This window comes from Podarcis pityusensis, assembly GCF_964106645.2.
Source record: "Podarcis pityusensis genome assembly, chromosome: 13".
Classification (NCBI taxonomy): domain Eukaryota; kingdom Metazoa; phylum Chordata; class Lepidosauria; order Squamata; family Lacertidae; genus Podarcis; species Podarcis pityusensis.
In genome coordinates, this window is record NC_138038.1 from 4,598,665 (window position 1) to 4,625,937 (window position 27,273).

The following is a 27,273-nucleotide window of genomic DNA, read 5'->3' on the forward strand; positions in this document are numbered from 1 at the left end:
CTGGAGGAAATTAGATGGTTGCATTTTGCACCCCAGACATCATTTAACACTGCCTTGGTATTTTAATCACACCTCAGAGCAAAAGAGCTTTGACCAAAAAATTCAAGCAGCATCACTTATTTTATGCACTAGTTAAGTGATACAGAACAGTGGCAGGCAGGTAGGCACACACACACACACACACACACACACACACACACAAACCACCTGTGGTTTCCAGCAACTAGCATTCAGAAGCATTGCTGGCTCCAACTGTGGATGGAAAAGTATAGCCACCATGGCTAGTAGCCCTTGATAGACCTCTTCTCCTCCACAAATTCTTCTAATCCTCCTGTAAAGTCATCCAAGTTGGTGTCATCACTGCCTCCTGTCGGAGCAAGTTCCACAGGTTGACATAGCCTGACTTTCACACTTCAAACTGGACTTGGGGCTGGGGGGGGGGGGGAGGTGTGTCCGAAACAAGTCTCCCCCCCCCCGACCCCGGTTTTTCTCGGCCGCAACTCCTAGCTGGGACCCCGGTTCCTTGAGGAGTTGTGAAGTCTGAATCCCTATAACGGACAGCCACCTACACCCTGCAGGTGCAGAAGCGGCCCTTACCCTCCCCGGGTCTGGAGGAAATTAGACGGTGGCAACTTTGTAGACCAAGGCCTCGCACGACGCCTTCTTGGGCTCTTAAACCACATCTCGGACCAAAGGCATCCAAGCAGCGCAACTCATTTCGTGCCATAGTTACGCGATAGAGAGAGAGGAGACCCACAAACACACAATAAAATGCACTTCAGCGTGGCTGCCTCCAGCTGTGTAAGCCATGCCACAGTCGCCGTGGCTCGTCTTCCCCTAACCCTCTTCTGAAGCCACCCAGGGCCTCAGATGGGTCTGGGGGGCACGGAACGAGGCGCCTTCCTTCCCCTCAGCTCGCCGGGCCCCCACGCCGGCTGCCGGGCCGATTCCGGGTCTGAGGAGCCGGCAGCCTATCAGGCTGAGCCACACCAGCGCTAGCGGCCGCCCCACCCCGACCCGCTTTCACAGGGATACCGGGCGAGCCGGGAGGACCCGCAGCTCAGCGCCCCCACAGAACAGCAACGCCGCCCCCCCAGTATCTCCGCCTCAGGCAGCTCTGCCCCCCGCCCCCCCCCCGCCCGCCTTGCTTCTCCCCTCAGCTCACCAGAAAGAGGAGGAGGCGGCGGCGGCCGCCGGGCTCGGGGAAGATGGCGGCAGCTCTCATGGCGGGGGGGGGGGGCGCGTGAGGCGGTGGGTGGCTCGGTCTCCCTGCCGCTCCGGCTCTGTGGCTCTCTTTCCCCCCGGCCTCCAGGGGAAGTGCGCGTTGGGCGGGCGGGCGGGCGGGCGGGCGCCGACACGGAGAGGAGGAAGACGAGGAGGTCGGCTCTGGCTCTGCGCCGCCTCCCCTTCCTCCCGCCCGCCCCCTTTCCCCTCACGCGAACCGACGCCCAGTTCCGGGTTCGAAGGCACGCCGGGAAACGTCCCCCGAGTTGGCGGCGGCGGCAGGCTGGGCCCGGCGCGCTCCCGCCAGCGCCCTCTCTGGCCGCCAGGCGGAGCGGCAGGGCCCGAGGGCCCGGCTGACGGGCGGCTCCGTCGCCTTCCCGTGAGGCGGGGGGAAGGGGTGGCCTGGGCTGGCGAAAGGGCCGCTGGGGGGGAGGGGAGGGGTGTCTTCCGCGAGGAGAGGAGCTGGCGAAGCCGCTTGTGAGGTAGGTGACACGGGCAGGAGAGCGAACGTGTGCACGCAGCCGGCTGCGCGTGTGGTGCTGTCCTGGGCGCCTTCTTTGGCAACGGGGGTCGCTGTGGAATAAGGACCACCAGTAGCCATAGGATTTCCTCTTGCTCTGTCGTTGTTTTGTCCTCGGAAAAGCTCTTGGCAAGCGGCTTTCACCCGCTCGCTTCGCAACACAACAACCCCGCGAAGTAGGTCGTCCGGCCGAGAGGCGCCGGCGGGCCAAGGTGGGCCTGCGCCGCTTCTCTCCTCCTGCGCCGCCTGCGTCTTCGGCCCCGGGGCTCGTGGGCGGCGGTTCTTGCGGGGGCTTCACGGGGAGTAAGAGCCCATCATCGTCTGGCTGGGAGGGAAGGGAGGGAGACGGGCTTGCGCTAAAGTTTCCCGGCAGCAGGATCAGCCTTGCCAGGAGATGAGGATGATGATGATAATTATTTATTATTTATACCCCACCCATCTGGCTGGGCTTCCCCAGCCACTCTGGGCGGCCTCCAAAAAAATATAAAAATACTGTAATCCATCAAACATTAAAAGCTTTCCTAAACAGGGCTGCCTTCAGATGTCTTCTAAAAGTCTGGTACAGTTGTTGTTCTCTTTGACACCTTTGATAAAGTGAGAGAGGGCTGCCTCAAGCAGCAGGTTTGGGCGCCAGATTTCAGGCGGCTTCATTCCTCACAAAACAGCATGGATTTTCCGCCTCGGGTGCCAAAACTCATCTTGGATGTGCCCTGTGAGTTTCAGGGCTCCACAGGGATTTTAACCCAGGTCCCAACCAGCCCAATCTGGCGCTTGCCACCTGTGCCCTCAGACTTGTGGGCTACGGCCAGTGTGGGTGGGAACATTACAGCTTGTTCTTGTGCAAGCATATCTGCTGGGATTTACCCCCTTCTTGCACCAAAGGATGAACCCCTGCAAGCCTACAGTCTCCTCTTCTCCCCAGAACATTTTTTGTACATTGTGGACCGCTTTGAAGCAGCTTGCTTTATAGGAAATGCTGCTATTCTCAAGGAAGGGATCTTAAGATTCCCCAAAAATGTTTGGTTTTTAAAGGTTGAAATTCTCCAGGGTGACACTTGGGTACTAAAGGAGGAAAATCTAAATTGAGTTTATTCCAGTGGTTCCCAACTCCCCCCAGCCTTGCACCACTTGAAAATTCCTGAGGGCCTGGGCAGACCACTTAATGATTTTTCTACTTCTTGTAACCATTGCAATGTGCTAGATGCTGTATGATTTCTCACTGCTTTTATTTTTTACATATTGTATGTATTGCATTACAATCTGAATTCAATATATAAGGGATAAAAGAAAGCAGTATAAATATTGAATGTGACAAATGTGCTTCACACTCTGTCATTCTGACTCCTACTTCTTTCAAGCACACTGTAGTGGTTAGAGTGTCAGGCTGGGACATGGGAAACCAGGGTTCAAATCCCCACTTGAGTATGAAATTCACTGGATAGTCTTGGGCCAGTCACTACCTAACCTATCTCATGGGTCGTTAGTGGGATTAAATGCAGAGGGTGGAATCCTGTTCACCACCTTTAACTCCTTGGAGGAAAAGGTGGGATATAAATGCAAGAAATAAATAAGTTGTTTCCTCTGTCCATAACTTCCGGTCTATCCCACTCACTTTTAAGGTTGACTGCCCGGGTGTTCAAACATGTAATGCACTATCTGTGACCTATCTGACACAGGTGTGGAAGTTTAATAGAATGGAGTGTCTCAAAAGGGAAGAGGAGACACTTGGCATACTAAAAGTGTACAAAGAACCTTCTAATTGTTTTCTACTTGTCTGGATAGCTCATCTCCTGGTTCACACTGAAAAGCTACTTTTAAATCTCCCCAGGAATGAGAATGAGAACTGTCCATACAGGTGAAACTCAAAAAATTAGAATATCGTGGAAAAGTTCATTTATTTCAGTAATTCAACTTAAAAGGTGAAACTAATATATGAGTTAGACACATGACATGCAAAGCGAGATATGTCAAGCCTTTATTTGTTATAATTGTGATGATTATGGCGTACAGCTGATGAAAACCCCAAATTAACAATCTCAGAAAATTAGAATATTGTGAAAAGGTGCAGTAGCTATTCAATCCATAACACCTGTAATGGGTTCCTGAGCCTTTAAATGGTCTCTCAGTCTAGTTCAGTAGGAAGCACAATCATGGGGAAGGCTGTTGACCTTGCAGTTGTGCAGAAAGCCATCATTGAGATCCTCCATAAGGCGAGAAAGCCTCAAAAGGTAATTGCAGAAGACGTTGGATGTTCCCAAAGTGCTGTATCGAAGCACATTAATGGAAAGTTCTGCGGAAGGGAAAAGTGTGGAAGAAAAAGGTGCACAAGCAGCAGGGATGACCGCAGCCAGGAGACTTCAAACATGTTGGGGATTTTCACAAGGAGTGGACTGAGGCTGGAGTTAGTGCATCAAGAGCCACCACGCACAGAAGGATCCTGGAGATGGGCTTCAAATGTCGTATTCCTCTTGTCAAGCCGCTCCTGAACAAGAAACGTCAGAAGCGTCTTACCTGGGCTAAATAAAAAAAGAATTGGTCTGTTGCTCAGTGGTCCCAAGTCATCTTTTCTGACGAGAGCAACTTTTGCATCTAATTTGGAACCAAGGACCCAGAGTCTGGAGGAAGAATGGGGAGGCACACAGTGCCAGATGCTTGAAGTCCAGTGTGAAGTTTCCACAGTCTGTGTTGATTTGGGGAGCCATGTCATCAGCTGGTGTTGGTCCACTGTGCTTCATTAAGTCCAAGGTCAATGCAGCCATCTACCAGGAGATTTTGGAGCGCTTCATGCTTCCTTCCGCAGATGAGCTTTATGGGGATGCTGACTTCATTTTCCAGCAGGACTTGGCACCTGCCCACACTGCCAAAAGTACCCAAACCTGGTTCAATGCCCATGGGATTACTGTGCTTGATTGGCCAGGAAACTCGCTTGACCTGAACCCCATAGAGAATCTATGGGGCATTGCCAAGAGAAAGATGAGAGACATGAGACCAAGCAATGCAGAAGAGCTGACGGCTGCTATTGAAGCTTCCTGGTCTTCCATAACACCTCAGCAGTGCCACAGGCTGATGGCATCCATGCCACACCACATTGAGGCAGTAATTGATGCAAAAGGGGCCCAAACCAAGTACTGAGTACATATGCATGCTTCTACTTCTCAGAGGTCCAATATTGCTCTATTTGCAATCCTTGTTTTGCTGATTTCATTGAATATTCTAATTTTCTGAGATTGTTAATTTGGGGTTTTCATCAGCTGTGCACCATAATCATCACAATTATAACAAAGGCTTGACATATCTCACTCTGCGTGTCATGACTCTATCTCATATAGTAGTTTCACCTTTTAAGTTGAATTACTGAAATAAATGAATTTTTCCACAATATTCTAATTTTTCGAGTTTCACCTGTAGAACTCAATGGAGAAATCCAATATTTTACTGTAGCTAGGAATGAGCAGGAGTTTATCTGATAGGTTAACCAGATGCAAAAGGAGGCATGGTTCCTTCAGCAGAACTAGTAGAGAAGAGGAAGTTTCAGCAGCCTCTGTTATACACAGCTCCTGAAGATGCATTTGAACACCCCAGTGACCTATCCCAAAAGGTACAGCATAGAGAAAAGTTTCTTGAGTTTCTAACCTGATTCTTAGAAATGTTCAGATGCACATTCCACAGCAAATTAATTCATTATCCATATAGCAGGTTGGAAACAGCCCTGTAGTGTAGTGCACACTGAATATTGTAGATTGGGCTCCAAGTGGTTTATAATAAACATGTAGTGTTGTCTACCGGTATTTGATCCCTGTCGATCACTGAGTGTTGGCCTGAAATGTTGAGAGTGCAAAAGCCCTGCAATTTCATTCAGTTCATTTTATTTCCTATATTATCCCCACCTTGCTGAATGAGCAGTATGTAACAGCCCTGCAGCAGAGTAGTTCAGTCTGCACCCATATTGCAGGACTGTGCTGACATAGAAAAGCTTAGAGCAGTCCTACAAGCTCAATACTGCACACCAAGAGGTAAGGCTGGGCTTGGATTGCCAGTCACCCCCCCCCCCCCGCCCAGCAACTTTAATACTTTTCAGATTGTATCAGAGGTCAGTCTACTTGAATTGCCTCTTCAGATATTTCCTCCAACCTCTGCCCCCAGGCCAGATCAACCACAATTGTACTCAACTTGTTCAGAACCTTTTAAGGAATTTTGCACAAAGCATAAAAAGCCACATTAGGGCAGGGACTCCTGTTTTTGGTACTCATTTGGTAGTTAAAAAAAATAATAATCCCTGATCCAGTGGCTCAGATAACACATACCAGGTATACACTGTAACATTTTGTTGTGGAGCCCTATGGAGATAAAAAGTGTAAGAATCTGTTCCTCTCACCTCAATATTGCATTCTCATGGCTGCTTTTGTTAAAAGTAAACAAAAAGATGGGAGAACACATACCATATTTACTCGAGTCTAATGCACATTTTTTTTGCCAAATTATGTTGTGAAAATTAGGGTGCACATTAGATTCAATGGTGCATTTACATTTGCCAGCAAATACTTTTTGGGTTTCAAGGTTTTGAAAATTGAGATGTGCCTTAGATTTAATGGCACGTTAGACTCGAATAAATACGGTGTGTGAATGAATATCACATGAAGTTGGGTTTCTCCCCCCGCCCCCGGTGCCATTCCTAGAACTTTAATAATAGCATGAGATGCAAAAGTTAAGCAGCTCAGGACTTATTTTCATGCCTGGAAAAGCTTTACATGCTCAGTTTCAGAGTATTGGGCTGCTGCTGCTGCTGCTGAAGGTGCACAATTTGGGTCGCAGCAGTATTGCTCCTACCACAACATTTGGGGATTTGTACAGAGATAAGTTTTGGGGGTTGAGTGGCCAGGTGGGAAAAAGGTCAGGACTCCTTCATCTTTAAAGTTGTGTAGAAGTGAACATTTCAGCTGGTGCAGCTTGCAGGTGTAGTTCCATACAATTGTTAATATTGCAGGAGCCCTTTTCTTTTCTTTTCTTTTCTTTTCTTTTCATCTGGCCACCCTACATGAGGTCCATTAAGAGAGTTAGTGCTATTGAGTTTTTACAAGTAAAGTTGCCTGGTCACATTGTAGAAATTTGCCCTGTCCATTAAAACCTCTGAGCAAGTGAAGATTCATTTTTCTTAGCTTTGACTGATATATTCAGTATAATAAATAAAGGGCCACAAATTATAATTTATTTATTTAAGTCCATTTATTTGCTTTAGGTTACAATGGATCTATATGGTAGCTTGCGAAAGTTTAATAGTATGATAGAAGAATTTTTAAATGATAAAATGACAGTCAACCAATGAAGTCATTGTAAGACAACAATGATTAACATTAAATTTCTCATTCATTTTTGCCGCTATCCAAAAGACTCTGCCTGTTGTACCTACTGTACCTCAAGCTGTGTGGAAACACACAAACTAGGAAGAGCATAATGTGTGGGCAGGCTTATATAGGAGAAATTGGCCCTTAAAGTATCCTGGTCCCAGAGCATTTAAGACTTTAATAATCAAAACACACTTTGCATTGGGCTTGGAAACAAAATGGAAGTGAAGTTGTCACATTACTTAGGTAGTAATGCTTCAAACAGCCTGCCCTGTTGAAAAGCTGTTAATAGATCTGCTTGTGTGTATTCTCAAATACACATGTGTTTATGAAACTGACCCTTAAATAACCTTTAATCTGGAGATGATAATCACATTGCAGTGGTTATTGCACTAGTTTACTACTAATCAAGAAATGCCAATATTGTCTTGCTTGCTTGAAGGAAATGGCAAGAACTGATGAATACAAAATAAAATCTTTATTTACACAGTGTTTATTGTTTACACAAAATGGTGGACAGTAAGGAAAAATGGGCTTGTGTTATGAAGTATCAGCACAGAAATATAAAATAACAAGGTGGCTAGTTGTTGAAAACTACATAGGCTACCCAAGTCTGTGTTGCGTGGACAATAAACTTAAAATAAGTCCTATTGCAGAGATAGACATAGATGGAGGTGGATAGTGTGCCTTACATAGAGAGGAGATGGGTGCTAGGGAACCAGAATCCCGACCCTCCCATTTCCCTATTTGAGATAGCTTAAAGCACAATTGCCAAAGGCCAGCCCATGAGCTTAACGACTAAAAAATAATTTTATATAGGTGTCCCAAATACATTTCTGTGCTCACCGTCTCAAATTCTCATTGCATCTAATAGCTACAGTGCTCTCTGTCGCTGGCTCTGCTGAAACATTGCTTAAACTTCCTTATTTTCCCCAAGTTTATTATTTAATATCTATTCATGTTGATCCATGATTAGTCATGTGGTTGTATGAGACTTTAAGACTTCTAATCATTTTCCCATCTCCCTATGGTGACAAAATTGTCTGCCTAAGCGTTAGTCTTTCCACTGTAGCATATTGCCATGTAGCAGCATCTTTTTGAATCAGGTTTGCCGTGAATATAAATCATTTTTTTTCTCTTCCTCACAGAATTGAATGTGCAAATTTAATGCCTCTTGTTGGTCCTAAATGCTCAGTATGGGAGTTCAAATTAACTCCCAAGTATGTCGAAACGAAGTGGGCTTGTGGGACAAATTAAGTAGTTTGCATTAAAATAATAGCAGAGGTTCTTGATTGATAACTACGTAGCTGTGAACTGAATCCATTGCTATGTAAAGCTTGTAAAGAAGAGTCAAGCTTTGAAAATCTAAAATGAAAAATGAAAAAAATGTAATTAAAGTATGAAAATATGCTGAGTGTTGCATCAATAAAACTGCATTCTTTTTTGCACAAAGTTATAGTAACCATCATCGTTATAATAATGATAATAATAATATTTTTATGCAATGCAGGTTTAACATCTGAACTCTCAGAGAAGAGTATGAATGTTTCTGAGGCTTGGCTGCTCAGTGGCTCCTCACTAGCATCTCAAGTTCACGCCGCTGCTGTTAATGGACATAAGAGTGCTCTTCTAAAACAGATAGCAGGTAAAAATGTTTCCCCTGGCTTTTCAGAGTCAAATTTTTATTAAACTTTAAAATCTTCACATATATATTCCAGATTCCAAATTAGTTATGCATTTATCTTTGACTTTCTCCTCATGCTGTTTTTAATCCCATCCCTGTCTTTTTATGTAATTTCAAATCCATGAGAAGTAATAGTATTTAAGTTGCAGTTCTGTTTTTAGCTTTTTCTTGGTTCTGTGGCTTAGGAAGATCCCCTGCCCAGCCCATCAGAGGACAGACTGGTAGGCTTCTGCCAACTCTCTCTTCCTCTTTCCATTCTTGTGTGTGACACTCTAAAGCAGTGTTTCCTAAAGTGGGCGGTACTGTGCCTTGGGGGACACTGGAACTATCCAGGGGGTGGTAGTAGCCTTGGGTGCAATTGGGGGGCATTGGGATAAAAATAAGGGGGTGGTAGAAGCATAAAGGTAGAAGAGAAGAACATTTTGAAGAACTGTTCTTACAGGTTTCATCTGTTGTGTAATAACATTTACCGCCAGGTTGGCGCCGTTGCAGGATGGCGGCAATGCTTCTCCTGGATCTGGCGGTTGTGTGTTTTTCCCAGGCTTGAGTGAACCCTTTTGGGGTTCACCCAGGCTTGGGAAGTGTTATTTGTAATTTGTTATTTTAATATTATCCTTTGTTATCATCATTTTCTCTGTGTAATGCAGATGTTACTATGGTTGTTTTAATAAATGGTTTTATAATTTCAAGCTTCAAGGTGTCTTATTTACAGCAACGTCTTTCTTTACTATGTCTTAGGACATAGGTAGAAATCTAGATGCATCAAAGAATGCAAATTTGTTGGTGCATCTTTCTGTTTGTTTGCTTAAAGAAGGTATATTTCCAGGGGGGCACTGAGTATTTTTTTTTTCCTGAAAAGGGGGCAGTAGGCCAAAGAAGTCTGGGAACCTCTACTCTAAAGTCTTGGTGTGTGTATGTATGGAATTACTTTCAGTTGCTTTCCATAATACTAGCGTGGTGGTTTTTCTTCGAAATTAGTTCATAAAAAATGCTTTTGTTTTTTGACTGGTGGAAGCTTGTCCAGTAGAGAGAAAGGGACAATATCAGCCTGGCCTCAGCCAGTTTCTCCTACTTTACAACCAGTCCAAGGAGCGGCACTGCCTGTCAGCTTCTTCCTGCTAGTCCTTATGTTGCCCTTGTGGAACTCAGCAGGGATGAAGACAGGGACAAAACTAGAATTAATTGACTCTTCCTGCCATTTGCTGTAGCTCTGCCTCCTGTTGGTCATACTTCCTTCCACCATACTAGCCTCAATGAGCACCAGCCATTACTGTTTCTGCACATTTTTGGCTTTAGTTCAGCTGACTGCTGGCATGCAGCCCTCCACGTACTAACCCCAAGTCAATGGGGCCCTCAAAACACGAATACTTGGACAAAGGACATTGTTGCCAGAGGAGCCTAAAGATTGGTAGCATAACCTAGAAATACCTTACCAATCTAAGAAACCTGTTTTGATTGTAATGGTGAGGTGCGTATCCTGTTTCCTTATTAACAATAGAAGCTGTAGAGAAGCTCTGTTCAGGTAGGGAGAGATACTTCCAAAAGCATAAATATGATAACACTGTCAAAGTTACTGAATTGTGGTCTTTTGGGTAGTCTAAGCAAGGTTTTTTGTTCAGAACTGTGTCGCGAATTCTTCGCGGCACTTTAGCAGAAATGCTCAGAGTTCCAGGTTCTTCAGTGCAATATTATTTATTGTGAGCTATATATACAAATAGGGACGCGGGTGGCACTGTGGGTTAAACCACAGAGCCTAGGACTTGCCGATCAGAAGGTTGGCGGTTCGAATCCCCGCGACGGGTCATGTGGCCAGCATGACTAAGCAGTTTCTGGCGAACCAGAGCAGCGCACGGAAATGCCGTTTACCTTCCCGCCAGAGCGGTACCTATTTATCTACTTGCACTTTGACATGCTTTCGAACTGCTAGGTTGGCAGGAGCAGGAACCGAGCAACGGGAGCTCACCCCTTTGCGGGGATTCAAACCACCAACCTTCTGATCGGTGAGCCCTAGGCTCTTGCAAGTTTCAAGTTTCATTCGTTATGTTGCACATTTAGGAATCCTGCCACCTCAGTAGTACAGAGCTCATGGACCTGTTGCTTCAGGTCTTAAGTTTGTAGCCTGAGAAGTCAACCAGTTTAATACACAACTTGCATTATTTGTAGCCAAATAAATAGTGTAAGATAGTACTTGAAATGAACTATGCCTTAGATCCTAAGTTGCTCCTCTATTCACTGATAATAATATTTTCCAGCTGAATCAATAAGTATTTGAGAGGAGTGTCTATTTTGAATCGTTTTAATTTTGTTTTAAATTGATCTTCTCTTTTTGCTATTTTTAATTGTTCATCACCATGAGGTGATTGCTAAACTAAGGATTAATTAAGGCTCAATTAAGATGATTAATAAATTGAGGATAATAATAGGAGGTGGGCGATGTCTGCCAATTCCCCGCTTCATCTTCAACCCCTGTACCATATCCCATAACTATCACATAGGTTCTCCAACTCCAGGAATGGATTCTTGGGGCATGTAGAAGGACTAGCAATAGAAGTCAGAAGAGGGAAATCTATTATGTTCACAGAAGGAATGTTAGGATTCAAGCCAAGGTGATTATTTTTTAAGTTTCCATCCTGTGCTAGATTGTACGATACATTCTGCAATAACTTCTTGTGACCAAGACCATGAAGTACACTGTTTTTAAATTTCTCTTTTTTGAACTAATTGGATCTTTTTTGGGGGGGTATACTGCTCTTTATTTTTGCCCCTTCTGTTCAGCTCTATAAAAGTTACAATAACCCCCCCCCACTAAAGATCAGTTTGTACAGTCAGCAGAATAAATTGATAAAAAAAAATTCTAAATAATACCTGTTCATAAAAAAACCCTCCCTGCACATATAAGATTAAAATGCAGTGAAACCTTGGTTCCCAAACACCTCCATTGTCATACATTTCGGTTCTTGAATGCCGAAAACTCAGAAGTAAATGCTTCCATTTTCGAATGCTTTTCGGAACCCGAACATGCGACGCAGCTTCCACTGAGTGCAAGAAGCTCTTGCAACCAATGGGAAGCAGGGTCTCAGTTTTTGAAAGTTTCAGAACCGAACGGGCTTCCAGAACAGATTTCATTTGAGTACCAAGGTACCACTGTATCAGTGAGAAAGGTTCCACCTAGCCTTCCCCCATTGTGTTTCCTTTTTAAAAAAAATTCAGGGTCCCCTGTCCTCACTTCCTTGCAGCACATTTAGACATGTAATCCCCACTTTGAAGCAGATTAGCCCAGAAAAAGCTTTACCACTTGACAATGATAAATGTAACTGGTCCTATTTTGTGTTGCCTATCCTTCATGATTTCAAAACCTAGTACAGATTTATCTGTTTGCATTTTTAATAGTGCAGCTACATTGAAATATGCCAATTTATAGTTACTCATTTCTGACTTCCCCCTCTATGGGCAGATATGAGCAGATGATAATCCTTATCTTCATGTTCAGCTTTACCTGCTGATTTCTCCTGTTAACGAAAGGTACGGGAGAATTCCATGTTGTGTTCGTCTGTTTTTCTAGTCTGGTGGCCACCCTAGCAACAAACAAGGCCATTGCTATAAGAATTCTAAGGTATCAAATATTGAATAAGTGTTCATAAATGCACAAGGTAAAGATAAATACATAAGTATATAAACCACACATCTGAAATAGCACACAAGAGCAATCTAGAAGCCATTTTTACTCTCCCAAGTGACTTCAAATGTTCCACTTCAGTAGGAGGAAATGGGGAAAGCTTTCCAATTGTCTTTTCACTCGCAAATCCCATTAACAAAACTGCCTGGAATCTAGGGGGTTTACCCCCTTCCTGCAAATCTAGTCTGGCAGGTTTCTGTTAAGTTGAGCAAACTGTCAATAGATGTAAATTTGTGCAAGAAATTCAGGAACTAAAGTATTTACTATCTGAAAGGAATGACCACTCTGCCCAGGTAATGCAATCAGTGATGACGGATCAGGTGGTCTCCCACAGAAATTTGAGAGTGCTGCTTCTCTCATGTCTCCCATTATTTCTGTGGCAGACCACCTCCTTCTGTAATGTAAGCGAGATATGTCAAGCCTTTATTTGATATAATTGTGATGATTATGGCGTACAGCTGATGAAAACCCCAAATTAACAATCTCAGAAAATTAGAATATTGTGAAAAGGTGCAGTAGCTATTCAATCCATAACACCTGCAATGGGTTCCTGAGCCTTTAAATGGTCTCTCAGTCTGGTTCAGTAGGAAGCACAATCATGGGGAAGGCTGCTGACCTGACAGTTGTGCAGAAAGCCATCATTGAGATCCTCCATAAGGAGGGAAAGCCTCAAAAGGTAATTGCAGAAGAAGTTGGATGTTCCCAAAGTGCTGTATCGAAGCACATTAATGGAAAGTTCTGTGGAAGGGAAAAGTGTGGAAGAAAAAGGTGCATAAGCAGCAGGGATGACCGCAGCCTGGAGAGGAATGTCAGGAAAAGACCATTCAGACGTGTTGGGGACTTTCACAAGGAGTGGACTGAGGCTGGAGTTAGTGCATCAAGAGCCACCACACAAAGAAGGATCCTGGAGATGGGCTTCAAATGTCGTATTCCTCTTGTCAAGCCGCTCCTGAACAAGAAACAACGTCAGAAGCGTCTTACCTGGACTAAATAAAAAAAGAACTGGTTGCTCAGTGGTCCCAAGTCCTCTTTTCTGATGAGAGCAACTTTGCATCTAATTTGGAAACCAAGGACCCAGAGTCTGGAGGAAGAATGGGGAGGCACACAATGCCAGATGCTTGAAGTCCAGTGTGAAGTTTCCGCAGTCTGTGTTGATTTGGGGCGCCATGTCATCAGCTGGTGTTGGTCCACTGTGCTTCATTAAGTCCAAGGTCAACACAGCCGTCTACCAGGAGATTTTGGAGCACGTCATGCTTCCTTCCGCAGATGAGCTTTATGGGGATGCTGACTTCATTTTCCAGCAGGACTTGGCACCTGCCCACACTGCCCAAAGTACCAAAACTTGGTTCAATGCCCATGGGATTACTGTTCTTGATTGGCCAGGAAACTCGCTTGACCTGAACCCCCTAGAGAATCTATGGGGCATTGCCAAGAGAAAGATGAGAGACATGAGACTGAGCAATGCAGAAGAGCTGAAGGCTGCTATTGAAGCTTCCTGGTCTTCCATAACACCTCAGCAGTGCCACAGGCTGATAGCATCCAGGCCACGCCACGTTGAGGCAGTAATTGATGCAAAAGGGGCCCAAACCAAGTACTGAGTACATATGCATGCTTCTACTTCTCAGAGGTCCAATATTGCTCTATTTGCAATCCTTGTTTTGCTGATTTCATTGAATATTCTAATTTTCTGAGATTGTTAATTTGGGGTTTTCATCAGCTGTACACCATAATCATCACAATTATAACAAATAAAGGCTTGACATATCTCACGAGTCATTGGTATCTAAATGTAGATAAAACCCTCTCTTGGTTCTACCACTTTCACAGGCAAGCTTGGTGGGGACCCGGGAAAGGTCCTTCTCGGAGGCTGCTCCCAGACTTTGGAACTCCCTCTCTAGAGAAGCCAGACTGGCTCCTTCCTTGTCCTTCTTGTTCCAACAGGCTTTTGGGAACGGCCTGCTTTTAATGAAAGGGCTGGTGCTGTGCTGTTTTCATTGTAACTATTTTTTATAGCATGTGTATAAATGTATGTGTGTGTAGATAGATATATAAGATATATATAATTATATCAATATTTGATTGTTTTTTAATGATGCTTTTTTCCTGTGTTTTTAGTCCCTGTCAGGGAAAAAGGTGGTGTAGAAAACAACTACTACTACTATCCTTAGTGGTGTCCATATTTTGCAGTTTTTAAAAGACTGTCTGACATTTTCTTTAAAAATGTCATCCAGGATAGAATCCCAAAACAGACAAAAAAACTGATCCCTGACCTCAGGAAACATGTCAAATTTGTTTAAGAGATCTTAAGTGTTGCCCAAATGTATAAGAAACCAGACAAACTTTTTTCTACCCAAAATATACAATAGATGTACATATTTAATAATACTTATGTAGAGCCAGCACTGCAATTCACTTTGTTGTTCTTATAGGTAATCCTGATCTGAAGGACAAAGAGGACCAGTTTGGGAGAACTCCACTAATGTACTGTGTGTTGGCGGATAGGCTAGACTGTGCTGAGGCTTTGTTGAAGACAGGAATAGATGTAAATAAAGTCGACCTTAACCAGAGAACAGCTCTCCATCTTGCTGCACAAAAGGTAACAATACAATCTCACATGCCTACTCAGAAGTAAGTTCTGTTGGGTTCACTGGGGCTTATTCCCGGGTAACTGCGGATATAGGATTGCAGTCTATATGATGTTCCAAGACCAGATTCCAAAGAAATGTGTAACTAGCACTGTAAATCCAAAATAATTTTGAGTGTCCCTTTCTCAGATACAGTGGTACCTCGGGTTAAGAACTTAATTCGTTCTGGAGGTCTGTTCTTAACCTGAAACTGTTCTTAACCTGAAGCACCACTTTAGCTAATGGGGCCTCCCGCTCTGCCGTGCGATTTCTGTTCTCATCCTGAAGCAAAGTTCTAAACCCAAGGTAATATTTCTGGGTTAGCGAAGTCTGTAACCTGAAGCATATGTAACCTGAAGCGTATGTAACCCAAGGTACCACTGTAGTAGCCTTCCTTTCTACCACACCATGCCATATGGCAAACTACTTTTTAAATTTAAGTAGGATTTTAAAAAGTGTTTTGGATATGTTGGGGTAGTCTGCTGTTCATAGTGGAAGACCTATCAAATTTCACAAGTCTGTGAATTCACACAAAGTTGTTCTTTGTATCCAGATGTTTAGCTGACAATGTCACTAGCAGAGAAATCGGATCTTAGTTTTAAATACTTTATTTCCAGAATTGCAAAGAATCTGCTACTCACTCAGGAGTTCAATAATGCTAAAAATATCACTAATTGTTTACTTAAAAGCATGTGTGCATTAAGCATTACACTCATGACTAATAATATAAATGCAAGATGTATAGTAAGTGCTTCAGGATTAAGATATTTCATATGATGGCTCTGGTAAATGTACATTTAAATAAAGAGAAAAATGCATTTGGTAACACCTTGAGATTAATTTTTAGAAGTGTTTTATTATAAAATGACATGCTCTTTCATGAAATGTGAAGTTGGAGCTTGGGAAGATAAGAAAAAAATTCAGTTGAACACTGATGACATCTGATGGGAGGGCGTTCCACAGGGCGGGCGCCACTACCGAGAAGGCCCTCAGCCTGGTTCCCTGTAACCTCACTTCTCGCAGTGAGGGAACCGCCAGAAGGCCCTCGGAGCTGGACCTCAGTGTCCGGGTTGAACGATGGGGGTGGAGACGCTTCTTCAGGTATACTGGGCTGAGGCTGTTTAGGGCTTTAAAGGTCAGCACCAACATTTTGAATTGTGCTTGGAGACGTACTGGGAGTCAATGTAGGGCTTTTAGGACCGGTGTTATATAGTCTCCGTGGCCACTCCCAGTCACCAGTCTAGCTGCCGCATTCTGGATTAGTTGTAGTTTCCGGGTCACCTTCAAAGGTAGCCCCACGTAGAGTGATTGCAATAGTCCAAGCGAGAGATAACTAGAGCATGCACCACTCTGGCGAGACAGTCTGCGGTCAGATAGGGTCTCAGCCTGCGTACCAGATGGAGCTGGTAAACAACTGCCCTGGACACAGAATTGACCTGCGCCTCCATGGACAGCTGTGAGTCCAAAATGACTCCCAGGCTGACCACCTGGTCCTTTAGGGGCACAGTTACCCCATTCAGGACCAGGGAGTCCCCCACCCTTGCCCACTCCCTGTCTCCCAAAAATAGTACAGTGGTACCTCCGGTTGTGAATCCTGAGGTTTCCACAACTGGGGGGACTGCTTCTGAGCATGCAGGGAGCACGGTAGAGCGTTTTTGTGAATGCACACGGGGCAAAACACTTCCAGGTTTGCCGCTTTCGCAGCCCGAAGTTTACGTAAGCCGAGGGTAACTTAAGCCGCAGTGCTACTGTACTTCTGTCTTGTTAGGATTCATTCTCAATCCATCCTTCAACTGCCTCCGGACACTCAAACAGGACATTCACTGCCTTCACTGGTTCTGATATAAAAGAGAGGTAGAGCTGGGTATCATCTGCATACTGATGAACACCCAGCCCAAACCCTGTTGCTATGTAGAAATGCAACAGGTTAAATTGCCAAATTGCGTATAGCCTACTTTTGACCTTTGTACCCCACACTCCTTTCTAGAGGTAAAAGTGTCACTTAAAAGTGTAAATGAAGATTACCGAAAGAGATACACATACAGATTTTTTTTGAAAAGTTCAGTCCAAGAGAAAAAAAGAAAGATTGATTATGAAGGACACTGTAGCCTATGCAAGTGAGTTGAGGATTACTTTTTTAGAGTAACATTGCAGTATTTTTAAATGTTTTTATTTATCCTTTGGAAATCCAGTTACATATTTCCCATGTATTCTAAGAAGAGCCCAATAATCTGTGCTTACGCTGTTAAGCAAATTTTGGAGGAAAGATTTGGAGTGGAAAAACCATTTTCCAGCTCAACCTGATCTTTATAATTACGAATTAATTTGCATGGCATTCAAATTAGGATACCAGCCTGGGCTAGAATATGGCAAACCTACACTCAATCACCATTTCTATTTATTCAAAGCAGCTGTTTGGGAGGTAGTTTTAATCCATCTTCCGATCAAAGTTGCTATCAGCCCCACTTGGGTGGAGGGAGAGAAACAGAGAGAGCCAGTGTGGTGTAGTGGTTAAGAGCGGTAGTCTCGTAATCTGGGGAACCGGGTTCGCGTCTCCGCTCCTCCACATGCAGCTGCTGGGTGACCTTGGGCCAGTCATACTTCTTTGAAGTCTCTCAGCCCCACTCACCTCACAGAGTGTGTGTTGTGGGGGAGGAAGGGAAAGGAGAATGTTAGCCGCTTTGAGACTCCTTAAGGGGAGTGAAAGGCGGGATATCAAATCCAAACTCATGTGGTCATTCAGTTATTGCATTTCTTTTCTTTTTTTAAAGGAAACTTTTTTAAAGTGCTTATGTTTGGTGGGGAGGTTTCTCAGTGACATCACGGAGTGGGGAAGCTTTTACTAGCGAGCTTATTTTCAAAGGTGCAGAACGACAGTTGACCCTGGAGAGAAAAATATATGTTTGGCTCGATCATAGGAAGCAGGGCCGGCTCAAGATATTTTGGCACCTGAGGCAAACCACAAAGTAATGCCTTCGCCCTGCCAGGGAAGGTCTACATCGGGAAGAAGGGTGGGAGGAGTTAAGAAGCACCTCCTATTTGCCAAGAACCCGGTGTAGAGGTGGCATTGGGGGGTTGCTGAGGAAGTGGCATATCTGGCCTTCACGGAGTACACTGCAGCCATTGCTGTTCCGGTGGCGGTGGCAGCAGCTGTTGATGCATTCCTTGGAGGTCAGATCTGCTGCCCCTGCAGATCCTGCCATCTGAGGTGGTTGCCTCACCTTTTCTCACGGGTGTGCCAGCCCTGATAGTGAAGGCATTTCCAGTTTCCACTGTTTTTTGTTTGTCTTCTTGCATGCCTAGAAAGAAATGAATCCTTCCCCCTGTTGAGTCACTTCTTTCTTTTTGTACTCAGAAAGTGCTGGTTCAGAAAAGTACCGTATTTTTCGCTCTATAGGACACACTAGACCATAGGACGCACCTTGTTTTAGAGGGGGAGAACAAGAAAAAAAAATTCTCCCCCTCTCTGCTCAGCGCCCCTTCAGCGAAGCGGCAGGAGAAACGGAGCCCCTTCCATTTCTCCTCCCGCTTCGCTGAAGGGGCGCTGCGCAGCTCTCCCTCTCTGCTGAAGCCAGGAGAGTCTCGCTCTCCTGGCTTCAGCAAAAGGAACCCGAAGCCTTCGGAGCGCAGTGTGAGTTCCCGCTGCGCTCCAGAGGCTTCAGGCAGCTATCCTTGAAGCCTGGAGAGCGAGAGGGTTCGGTGCGCACCGACCCCTCTTGCTCTCCAGGCTTCAGCAAAAGCAACGCGAAGCCTCTGGAGCACGGAGGGAGCACTCCCTCTGCGCTTCAGAGGCTTCACGTTGCTATTGCTGAAGTCAAGGAGCCTGCATTTGCTCCATAGGACACACACATTTCCCCTTAATTTTTGGAGGGGAGAAAGTGTGTCCTATAGAGCGAAAAATATGGTATTTCTTGAGCTATATCCCACGCCTGCCTTCTCCTGCAGCTCCACAGCAACCTACCTTCACTCTCCCACCATCCCTACATTATCTATTGAATGCAAGTTCCCTGGTGGTGATTTTTTGTTCAGTATAGTACCAACTCAGGTTTTTTTCTTAAATAACTTAGAATTCATAATTGGTCAGTTTTAAGTTTGGTCTCTGGGACTATATGTGCCCGTTTAGAGTACAAGTGGGGAAGAGAAATGCAGGATATTAAGAGCCTTAAGTGTTGACTGAACCCAGTCAGTTCAGTGGCAAACAGTTTGTGAAACTGATACCAGAAGCCATTTGTGATGGGGCATAAGGGTCTGATGTTTAAAGAAAAAGCCAGAAAATCCTACTAGATATGCTCAAACACTTGTATGTGTCTAAAGTAACTCTTTGAAGTCTAAACATTATAAACATAAGTATTGTTGAGGAGGAAGCAGCAGCTAAAACATTTTAAATTGCTAATTTCTTGAGTAAAATATTAAAAAAAAAGAAATTAGGGCTGGAATCCTATAGACCTGCAAATAGGTCCCATTGAACCCAGAGCACTTCCTTCTTAGTAGACACTGTATACTCTATAGGAGCACGGTATGAGAACCCTAGAATAGTCAAGCTTTCTTTGTCATTTATTGTGACAGGTTAAATTTATCATGTCATTCTTAATACATAAATCCTTCTTCTCGGGCTTTAAGAAAACATTTCTGACACAGATTTTACTGTGCAACTATAAAGAGTCAGAAATATTTCTTTTTATAAATAGTTTTGCACTGTCTTTTATAAAACTCCGTTTTATAGTCCTAAAAATCCTCCTCTTAACAGAAAATTACAAGTCTGGGAAGTTAATTTCACCAGTTCCCGTTTGAGCTGTTTATGAAGGGCATCAGTGCAACCTAGTGGAGAACCAGGACATCAGCATTTGCATGTCTCAAATGTTTGTATTGACAAATGGGTAGTCTGCTATTGACATCTGTGTCCCCTGGCAATACTTCCATTCCAGCTTACCCTTGCTGGTCAAATGCCTTAATTGTTCTGGCCTTTAATTCAGTCAAAGTTGGAGCACAATTGGAAGAGAGAAAAGAAGGAGCAGGTCTAGCAGAGCGTCAAGCTTGAGTTGTGAAACTACTGGCAACGATCAACCTGTCATAATGTTATGATTTGTTCATTTTTATACCATTTATTAGCCTTTACTTGTTGTGCCATTTGGCCTCCAGGGCAGATAAAGTGCTGTCTAATTTGGGAGGTTTGCTTCTGTCAGAGTGGCCTCCACAGAGAAGGTGTTAGCTGCAGTGACAAATAATCAATAGCTGTCGTTGTCATGAAGAACGTGAGTAGTTGGGCCTTTCATCTGGAGGATTAGAGGTCTAATTGGATTGAGAATAGGGAGGGTGGGCTGTTGTATAACCCTGTCAGCTATGTGAAGCTGTCAGATGTCAACCTTATTCATACTGAAAAGAAGGTGGATGGTTGGTCTTTCACAGCTTGCAGAGTGAAGTCATACAGAAGCTTTTGAAAATGTAATAGATGGGGGAAGTAAAATAGGTTAATGTATGCTTTGACCTCTTTTTTGTTGTTGTTTAATTATACGTCCATGTAGTTAATGAACCTGTGTAACTTGAAATGATACTCTCTTTTTTGGTAGGAAACTCTGCTGTTAACATAATACAAATTCTGGCTGATTATTTATATCTTAAGTAAAAGCAATTTTAACTACTCAGATGGAGGTTATATAAATTTGAAAGTTTTCAACTTGAAAGATATTAAAACCAACCATAAAGGAAGGAGATGTTTCAGAAAGAACTACAATATTTTTGTAAATAATAATTATTTGAAGAGATCTCAGCAGTAATAATGCATGCCCAGAACTTCAGTGTGCTCCTATGAAGCACATAAAGAATTCACCATTGCATCATTTTGGTAGTTGAAACATTTCTTTTTCTTTTTTTACCCATTTGATATTATTTGAAGAAAGATTTCTTATGGTTTTCATGGAGATATTCCATTAAGAATATTAAGTCCATTAAGTCAGGAGATATTCCATTAAGAAAGGTATATTTTTAAAATCAGCTTTTCCGTTTAAAAGGTATTAAGAAGTCTTCCCTCAAAATACTTTTTAAAGTTTTATTTGCCTTTACCAAGTCCATTTTGTTGAAAATTATTGGCTGACAATAGATACCTAGTACAGGGTGTGGTACAATCCTCCTGGAATATAGCACTGAAATTTAAAAACCTAAGTTAGTAATGTCTGTTAATTTTAGTGGATGTCTTCTGAGTAGGACTATCAATAGATACAACCCTAACAGAAGAGCAGTGCAATGTTACAATTGTTGCATGATCATGAAGCCTTAATGCAAACTATTGCCTGACAAAACCCATGCAGTTGTTTTGAGGGGGGGAAAGACCATTTAAATATAAAGGTAAAAGGTAAAGGACCCCCGGACAGTTAAGTCCAGTCAAAGACGACTATGGGGTGTGGCGCTCATCTCGCTTCAGGCCAAGGTAGCCAGCATATGTCCACAGACACCTTTCCGGGTAATGTGGCCAGCATGACTAAACCGCTTCTGGCGCGACGGAAGCCAGAGCACACGGAAACGGCGTTTACCTTCCCGCCACAGCAGTGCAGTAAATATTTATCTAACTTGCACTGGTGTGCTTTCGAACTACTAGGTTGGCAGAAGCTGGGACAGAGCTCACCCCATTACAGGAATTCGAACCACTGACCTTCCAGTCAGCAAGCCCAAGAGGCTCAGCAGTTTAGACCACAGCGCCACCCGCTCCCTTTTTAAATATATTTCCATTTAAAGGCAGATTTTGAAGGTCTTGCCTGTATGTCAGTTTAAGAACTTTAGAAGCACCATCTTCAAAAGTTTTCAAGTGGCTCAAAGGATTTTGCCATCCCAAATAAATAATTATTATGTATGTACATGTGCACACAGCTGCCCAAGATAGTCCCTGGTACTACAGGTGTTGGGAGACCCAAGTTATGCGCAGATGATGAAGGTTCATGCTCTGGACATTTCCTTTTGTAGCCATCTTCTAAGGCGGTGGTTCTCAACCTGTGGGTCCCCAGATGTTGTTGGACTACAACTCCCATCATCCCTGAGCTCTGGTCTTAAAAGCTAGGGGTGATGGGAGTTGTAGTTCAACAACATCTGGGGACCCACAGGTTGAGAAAGGCTGTTCCAAGGGAAGGATTAAACACCTTTCTACACCCTCCATGTTTCTCATTTGGAGATGTCTTCTGAATTTCCACTTGCTTAACAAAGAAAACATACCATTGGGAATTCTGTGCTTATTGGCAGCATATAGCCTTGCCCTGCATTCAGGGAACCTCCTTAGTTAATCTAATTGCAGTAGGTTCCCTACAGATTCTGTAACCAATGGACAATAATGTTTTCAAGTAATGACATCTTAAAACATTAATTTTAAGGGCCCTCCTAATGCATGAAAATTAATGTTAAAGTCTTATGTCAATGGCTTAATTCCCTTGTCCAAAATATTATATCAATAAAAATGAAACCTGCCTGTTTTCTCTACTCCCATTCATCTAGGAGTCCTCTAAGCCACCACTGTCACCAAGAGCTGTACTTCTGAAATATAGTATACCACTGTTGAGTCATTGTCTTGAAAAATTTTTTGAATCTCCTTCTGATATTTATAGTGCTACCCTGTACCTGTGCATGTCTGAAAAATAGATTATCTTGTTAGAGACGTTGTGTTTCCTTGAAAGGTTTCAGACCCAGTAGTGCTAGAACTACTCCTGTTATTTCTTTGATCCTGTTGCATGCAGTCCTCCTCTTGGAAATGAATTCCTCTGACTGTCCCTTAGCTAAAACTGAACTGGCTCTTGGTACTTGAATATCGGTAGAAAAACTTTCTGGCTGCATGCTAAAATAACACAACTGGGAAAATATTTTTATTAGCTTATACAGTTTACTAGCTCTGTCAAAACTGTGCATCTGCCCCATCAGAAGACATCTTCTACTTAAGATATTTTTGCAACAAACAACTCTTTTGAATGCACCTATAATCCATAGATTCCCATTCTGGAATCTCCACAAAATTCTCCAAGCACTACAAAAGTCCTCACCCTTTAAACCCCTCATATTGGCTTCACTCCAGATTCTTTCTTTAAAAGTGGTTTTCCTAGCAGCCATCTCTACCACACAGAGGGTTTCAGAATGCAGTGATCTCTCTGTCAAAGACTTTGTTCCATTTTCCACAGTGCTTAAGTAATTTTTCACCCAGACTTAATCTTTATCCGCAAGGTCTTCTGTATGGCTTAATAAATGATCTTACCTCTGCCTCAAACCATCCCACTCTATGAAGTGGGCTTGGACATCAAAGAGGATCTACATCTCCCACGCTCAGGTCATTAAACAAACCGCTACTGTTTGTCTCCATTCACTTCTCTACCATGAGGAAGAAAGTATCTAATTCTTTTCTATCCACATGGATCAAGACTTACATTGGCACTCCACTTAGTCACTCCAATACACTTCACAGCACACTCCACTGAATAAGCTGCTTCTATCATGAGAACTGTAGGTCACATGGGCCACAGAAAAAACATTCGTAGACTTATATGCCTTGGAAGAAGCCACTTTTGGGAAATGAGTGCTCCAGTATATCCTCCTAGTTTACCGCATAGCTACCTAAATCACTAAGCTATATATAAGCTAATTCTTTTGGCATAGGGACAAGTATTGTCAGTTCTCCAAAGTGTATAAAGATCACTGCTGCTTGGAAAACCTCCAGTATATATGTTGAGCCCAGTGATACTGAGTGATAAGCTCAGAAGCAATTGCCATAGCCAAAAATAAGCAACATGATGTGTATTTACTACTGCAACAAAATGGTCTTGAGTCGTCCCTCTCTTTGGGTCAGCCTTGTAATAAGCCCACGTATGATACTAGCTCGAAATAATTCTGAATCAGATTTCAGTAGAAGCTACTGTAAGTGTTTATGTGTAAGTGGATGTGTGTTTTATCTTGTGTCTTAAATTCATGCAAGATAAATTGTTTTTAGAAGCTTCTGCCTGAACTTATCTAAAAGAGCAATGGAGGAAACCTACTAAAACCACTACTAACTGCACCTAAAATGACTTGGAAATGAAAACATTTTATGCGTTATGTTAGAGAATTGAACTGAAAGCAGTCAATTGTTTCCTATAAATTTCAGCACAGGCTTTTGAACAACAAGCAGAACAAGGAAAGCTTGCACCAGTTGTGCTCAGTGAGCTCAAAAGTCAAAGGTTCAGTTTAAAGAGGAAAAGTACACGGAGAAGTGGCCTCTTTCCTCTCATTTTTACTGTGCTTGTACATGTACCCTTTCACGGTGCACCACTTGATAGTTCAGCTTATTCCTATGGAAACTAACTGAACAAAGCTAAGGTTTCAGTGGGCATTTGTAGAAGAAATGTTGTAACATTTCAGCCATAGAGCAGCTAAGCATGCTGCCTTGCTTTCAGTGAAACCACAGTTGATCACCAGAATGGGTTCCAAGTCGCAGATGTTCTTGGCTGGTTTGCTGCCTAGGTTGCTTTGCCAGACGGACAAACTCTTTAAACTTGGAAAGTGACTAATAAAATTGCCTTTCAGCTGAGTTTTCTTTTGTGTGCTGAGAGTTCTGTCTTTGGTGTCCTGGATGGTGAAGGTGACATTGCCAAAAGGGTACTTTCCTTAAGATTTACCGTAGGTCCACTGTTAAGATGGGTGGTGCTGTTGCCATCATTGACTTGAAAAGGATTAGCCACACATGGAATGCTTTCACTAAGCAGCAATTTATGTTAAAGAAGGTGCTTTACAATTCTACTAGTTATCTAATTCAATCATATTCACTATTAAATTGACATCACTGATTTAGTTTATAAGGTCCTATATTCTATCAGCCTTATAAAAGGCCATAGTGTTTGTTATATCAGTTCTGTCAAGGGAAAAAGCATTGGCTTCATAAAATCCCAGTGTAACAGAGAAGATGCTGGCAACTTGTCACTCACTTCTAAACATACTTAGTTTGTAGTGGATTTAAACATGCACCTTCAGTGACCTGCAGTGTGGCTTTCACTAAACTCTAAGCAAATGAGATCATTTTCAGGAACAACCACACCAATAATATGCTATCAATAAGTAACTGCAGGGTAAGTTTTCAGTTGTATTCAGAAGTAAGCACCAATATCTGCGCCAGAACAGCAGTATATGGATTTGAAAAATAATTTCTTTGAAATAAACCGGTCACCAAAAATGACCAAACATTTATCCTGTTTCTGTGCGTGAAGGGTGAGTGTTGTACTGTGCAAATGAAACCAGAAAACATTTGTAGTAATGTGTGACTCTAAGACAACAGTTTTTGGTTATACATATTTTCAAGCAGATGCCCATTGAATTAGATGGCTTTCCAATATGGAATTTTCATTGGAAGCACTATCATCTCTATCCACGCATTCACACATGACGTGTCAGTGGAAATCCATCAGATACAACAAACGCCTTAGAGTGGCTTTAGTCAGGCCCTGGGGAACATGAGGACCCTGTTGTAACTGGGGCAGGTTTCCCAGAGGAATTTGCCTGGAGGAGAAGCTGTCTCAAACTCCAGTTTCAGGGGCTCTGGCTATCCAGATTGATAGTCTGTTTGAGGCTTGATATGTTCATTTATTTATTATTGCATTCATACCCCACTTTTCCTCCAAGGCGGTGAAGGTGATGTATATGGTTTCCCCCCCCCCCTTTCCCATTGACCCTGTTTGTGACTCACCCAGTGTCACCCATTAAACTTCATGAACGCATGGGGATTTGTATCCTGGGCTCCCAGGTCCTGCTCCGATACTCTGATGATGATGATAATTAATAATAATTTTAACAATCATAATTATTTATACCCTACCCATCTGGCTGGGTTTCCCCAGCCACTCTGGGAAGCTCCGAATTGAATTTTAAAAACATGATAAAACATCAAACACTAAAAACTTCCCTAAACAGGGCTGCCTTTAGATGTCTTATAAAAGTCAGGTAGTTGTTTATTTCCTTGACAGCCGATGGGAGGGCAGGCGCCACTACCGAGAAGGCCCTCTGCCTGGCTCCCTGTAACTTGGCTTCTCGCAAAGAGGGAACCACCAGAGGGCTCTCAGAGCTGGACCTCAGTGTCCGGGATGGACGATGGGGGTGGAGACGCTCCTTCAGGTATACTGGGCCGAGGCCATTTAGGGCTTTAAAGGTCAGCACCAACACTTTGAATTGTGCTCGGAAACGTACTAGGAGCCAGTGTAGATCTTCTATATTATATTATTAGTGTAGATAATGTTTGGAAACCATATCTACACTTAGTTACTTAGGCACTGAATTACTTTGTTACGTAGGTAATTCCCAAGATGTTATATCAGACTGAACAAGAACAATTCAGTCTTCTTTACTATTCTTCCCATTATTGTTAAAAATATAATTATGTACTATTTTATTAATTCCACTGAGTGTATTTAAAAATCAGTAAATTAATTTTGTAATTCCTATCATGCTTATTCAAAAATTAAACTGAAATCAGTGGGAATACTTCCACATGAATATAAATCTACAATCCTTTTTTGTTCAATATCTATGGAAACTCACATTCACCCCCAAAGCAACATTGACAGTTCTCTAGCTGAAGGGTCACCCTCCCTCAAATAGATGACTTTTGACTTGAAGGGTAAAATAATTCCAGTCCCCTGCTTAAGATAATATCCTATTATAATCTCCTCACTGCATGGTTCTCCTTGAAGGAAGAACTGATAGACAGATTCGATTTTTAATTTCACTTTTTCTCTTTATATTATCCATCTATTTATTTATCTGTCATTTTCTTAACAAAAATATTCAACAAGAAAACTCTTATTTCAAAGTATGGAAACATTTTGTTTTGATGAGGCTCCATAATTTTGGAAACTTGCGCTAAAAATAATAATAATAGAAAGCAAAGAACATCTCTTAATTTACATGATAATGAATTTGCATCTATCAAGTAAATGTTTTATGTTTGGTTTGATTTTAGTAATGACATTAGAAAAGAGTTTCTTTGCTTTAAAAATATTTTAATTAATTACAGAATTTATCATTTCATCTTTAATTCAGAAAATTGCTTCATTCTGGGAATATTTATTCAATTTATCCAAATTCCTGTAGCTAGATTTAATTTCAAAGCAAGTATTATCCCTCTCAATAGAACATTTTCAGGAGAACACATATATGGTTAATAAATCTAATTACCACCAGATGGTTTCCTAGATTTTAACATGTGGTAAAGTATT

At 42.8% G+C, this 27,273-nt stretch overlaps 2 protein-coding genes across 4 annotated transcripts in view; one reads left to right on the plus strand and one right to left on the minus strand.

Annotated features, from left to right (window-relative positions):
* Positions 1-1,354, minus strand: part of ERP44 (endoplasmic reticulum protein 44) — a 36,432-nt gene extending 35,078 nt beyond the window's left edge. Inside the window, exon 1 of one of the 2 annotated variants that reach the window (XM_080976924.1) lies at positions 1,166-1,354. In XM_080976924.1, coding sequence (XP_080833050.1) covers positions 1,166-1,225 — 60 coding nt within the window. In that variant the 5' untranslated portion in view covers positions 1,226-1,354. Of the gene's footprint in view, positions 1-207; positions 295-1,165 lie in introns of those variants that run through there. The other variant, XM_080976923.1, reaches the window with a different exon arrangement.
* A 207-nt stretch (positions 1,355-1,561) lies between these two features.
* The window catches only part of INVS (inversin), a 59,938-nt gene continuing 34,226 nt past the window's right edge, over positions 1,562-27,273 (plus strand). Inside the window, exons 1-3 of one of the 2 annotated variants that reach the window (XM_080976554.1) lie at positions 1,562-1,706; positions 8,597-8,731; positions 14,876-15,042. In XM_080976554.1, coding sequence (XP_080832680.1) covers positions 8,626-8,731; positions 14,876-15,042 — 273 coding nt within the window. In that variant the 5' untranslated portion in view covers positions 1,562-1,706; positions 8,597-8,625. The remainder of the gene's footprint in view (positions 1,707-8,596; positions 8,732-14,875; positions 15,043-27,273) is intronic. The other variant, XM_080976553.1, reaches the window with a different exon arrangement.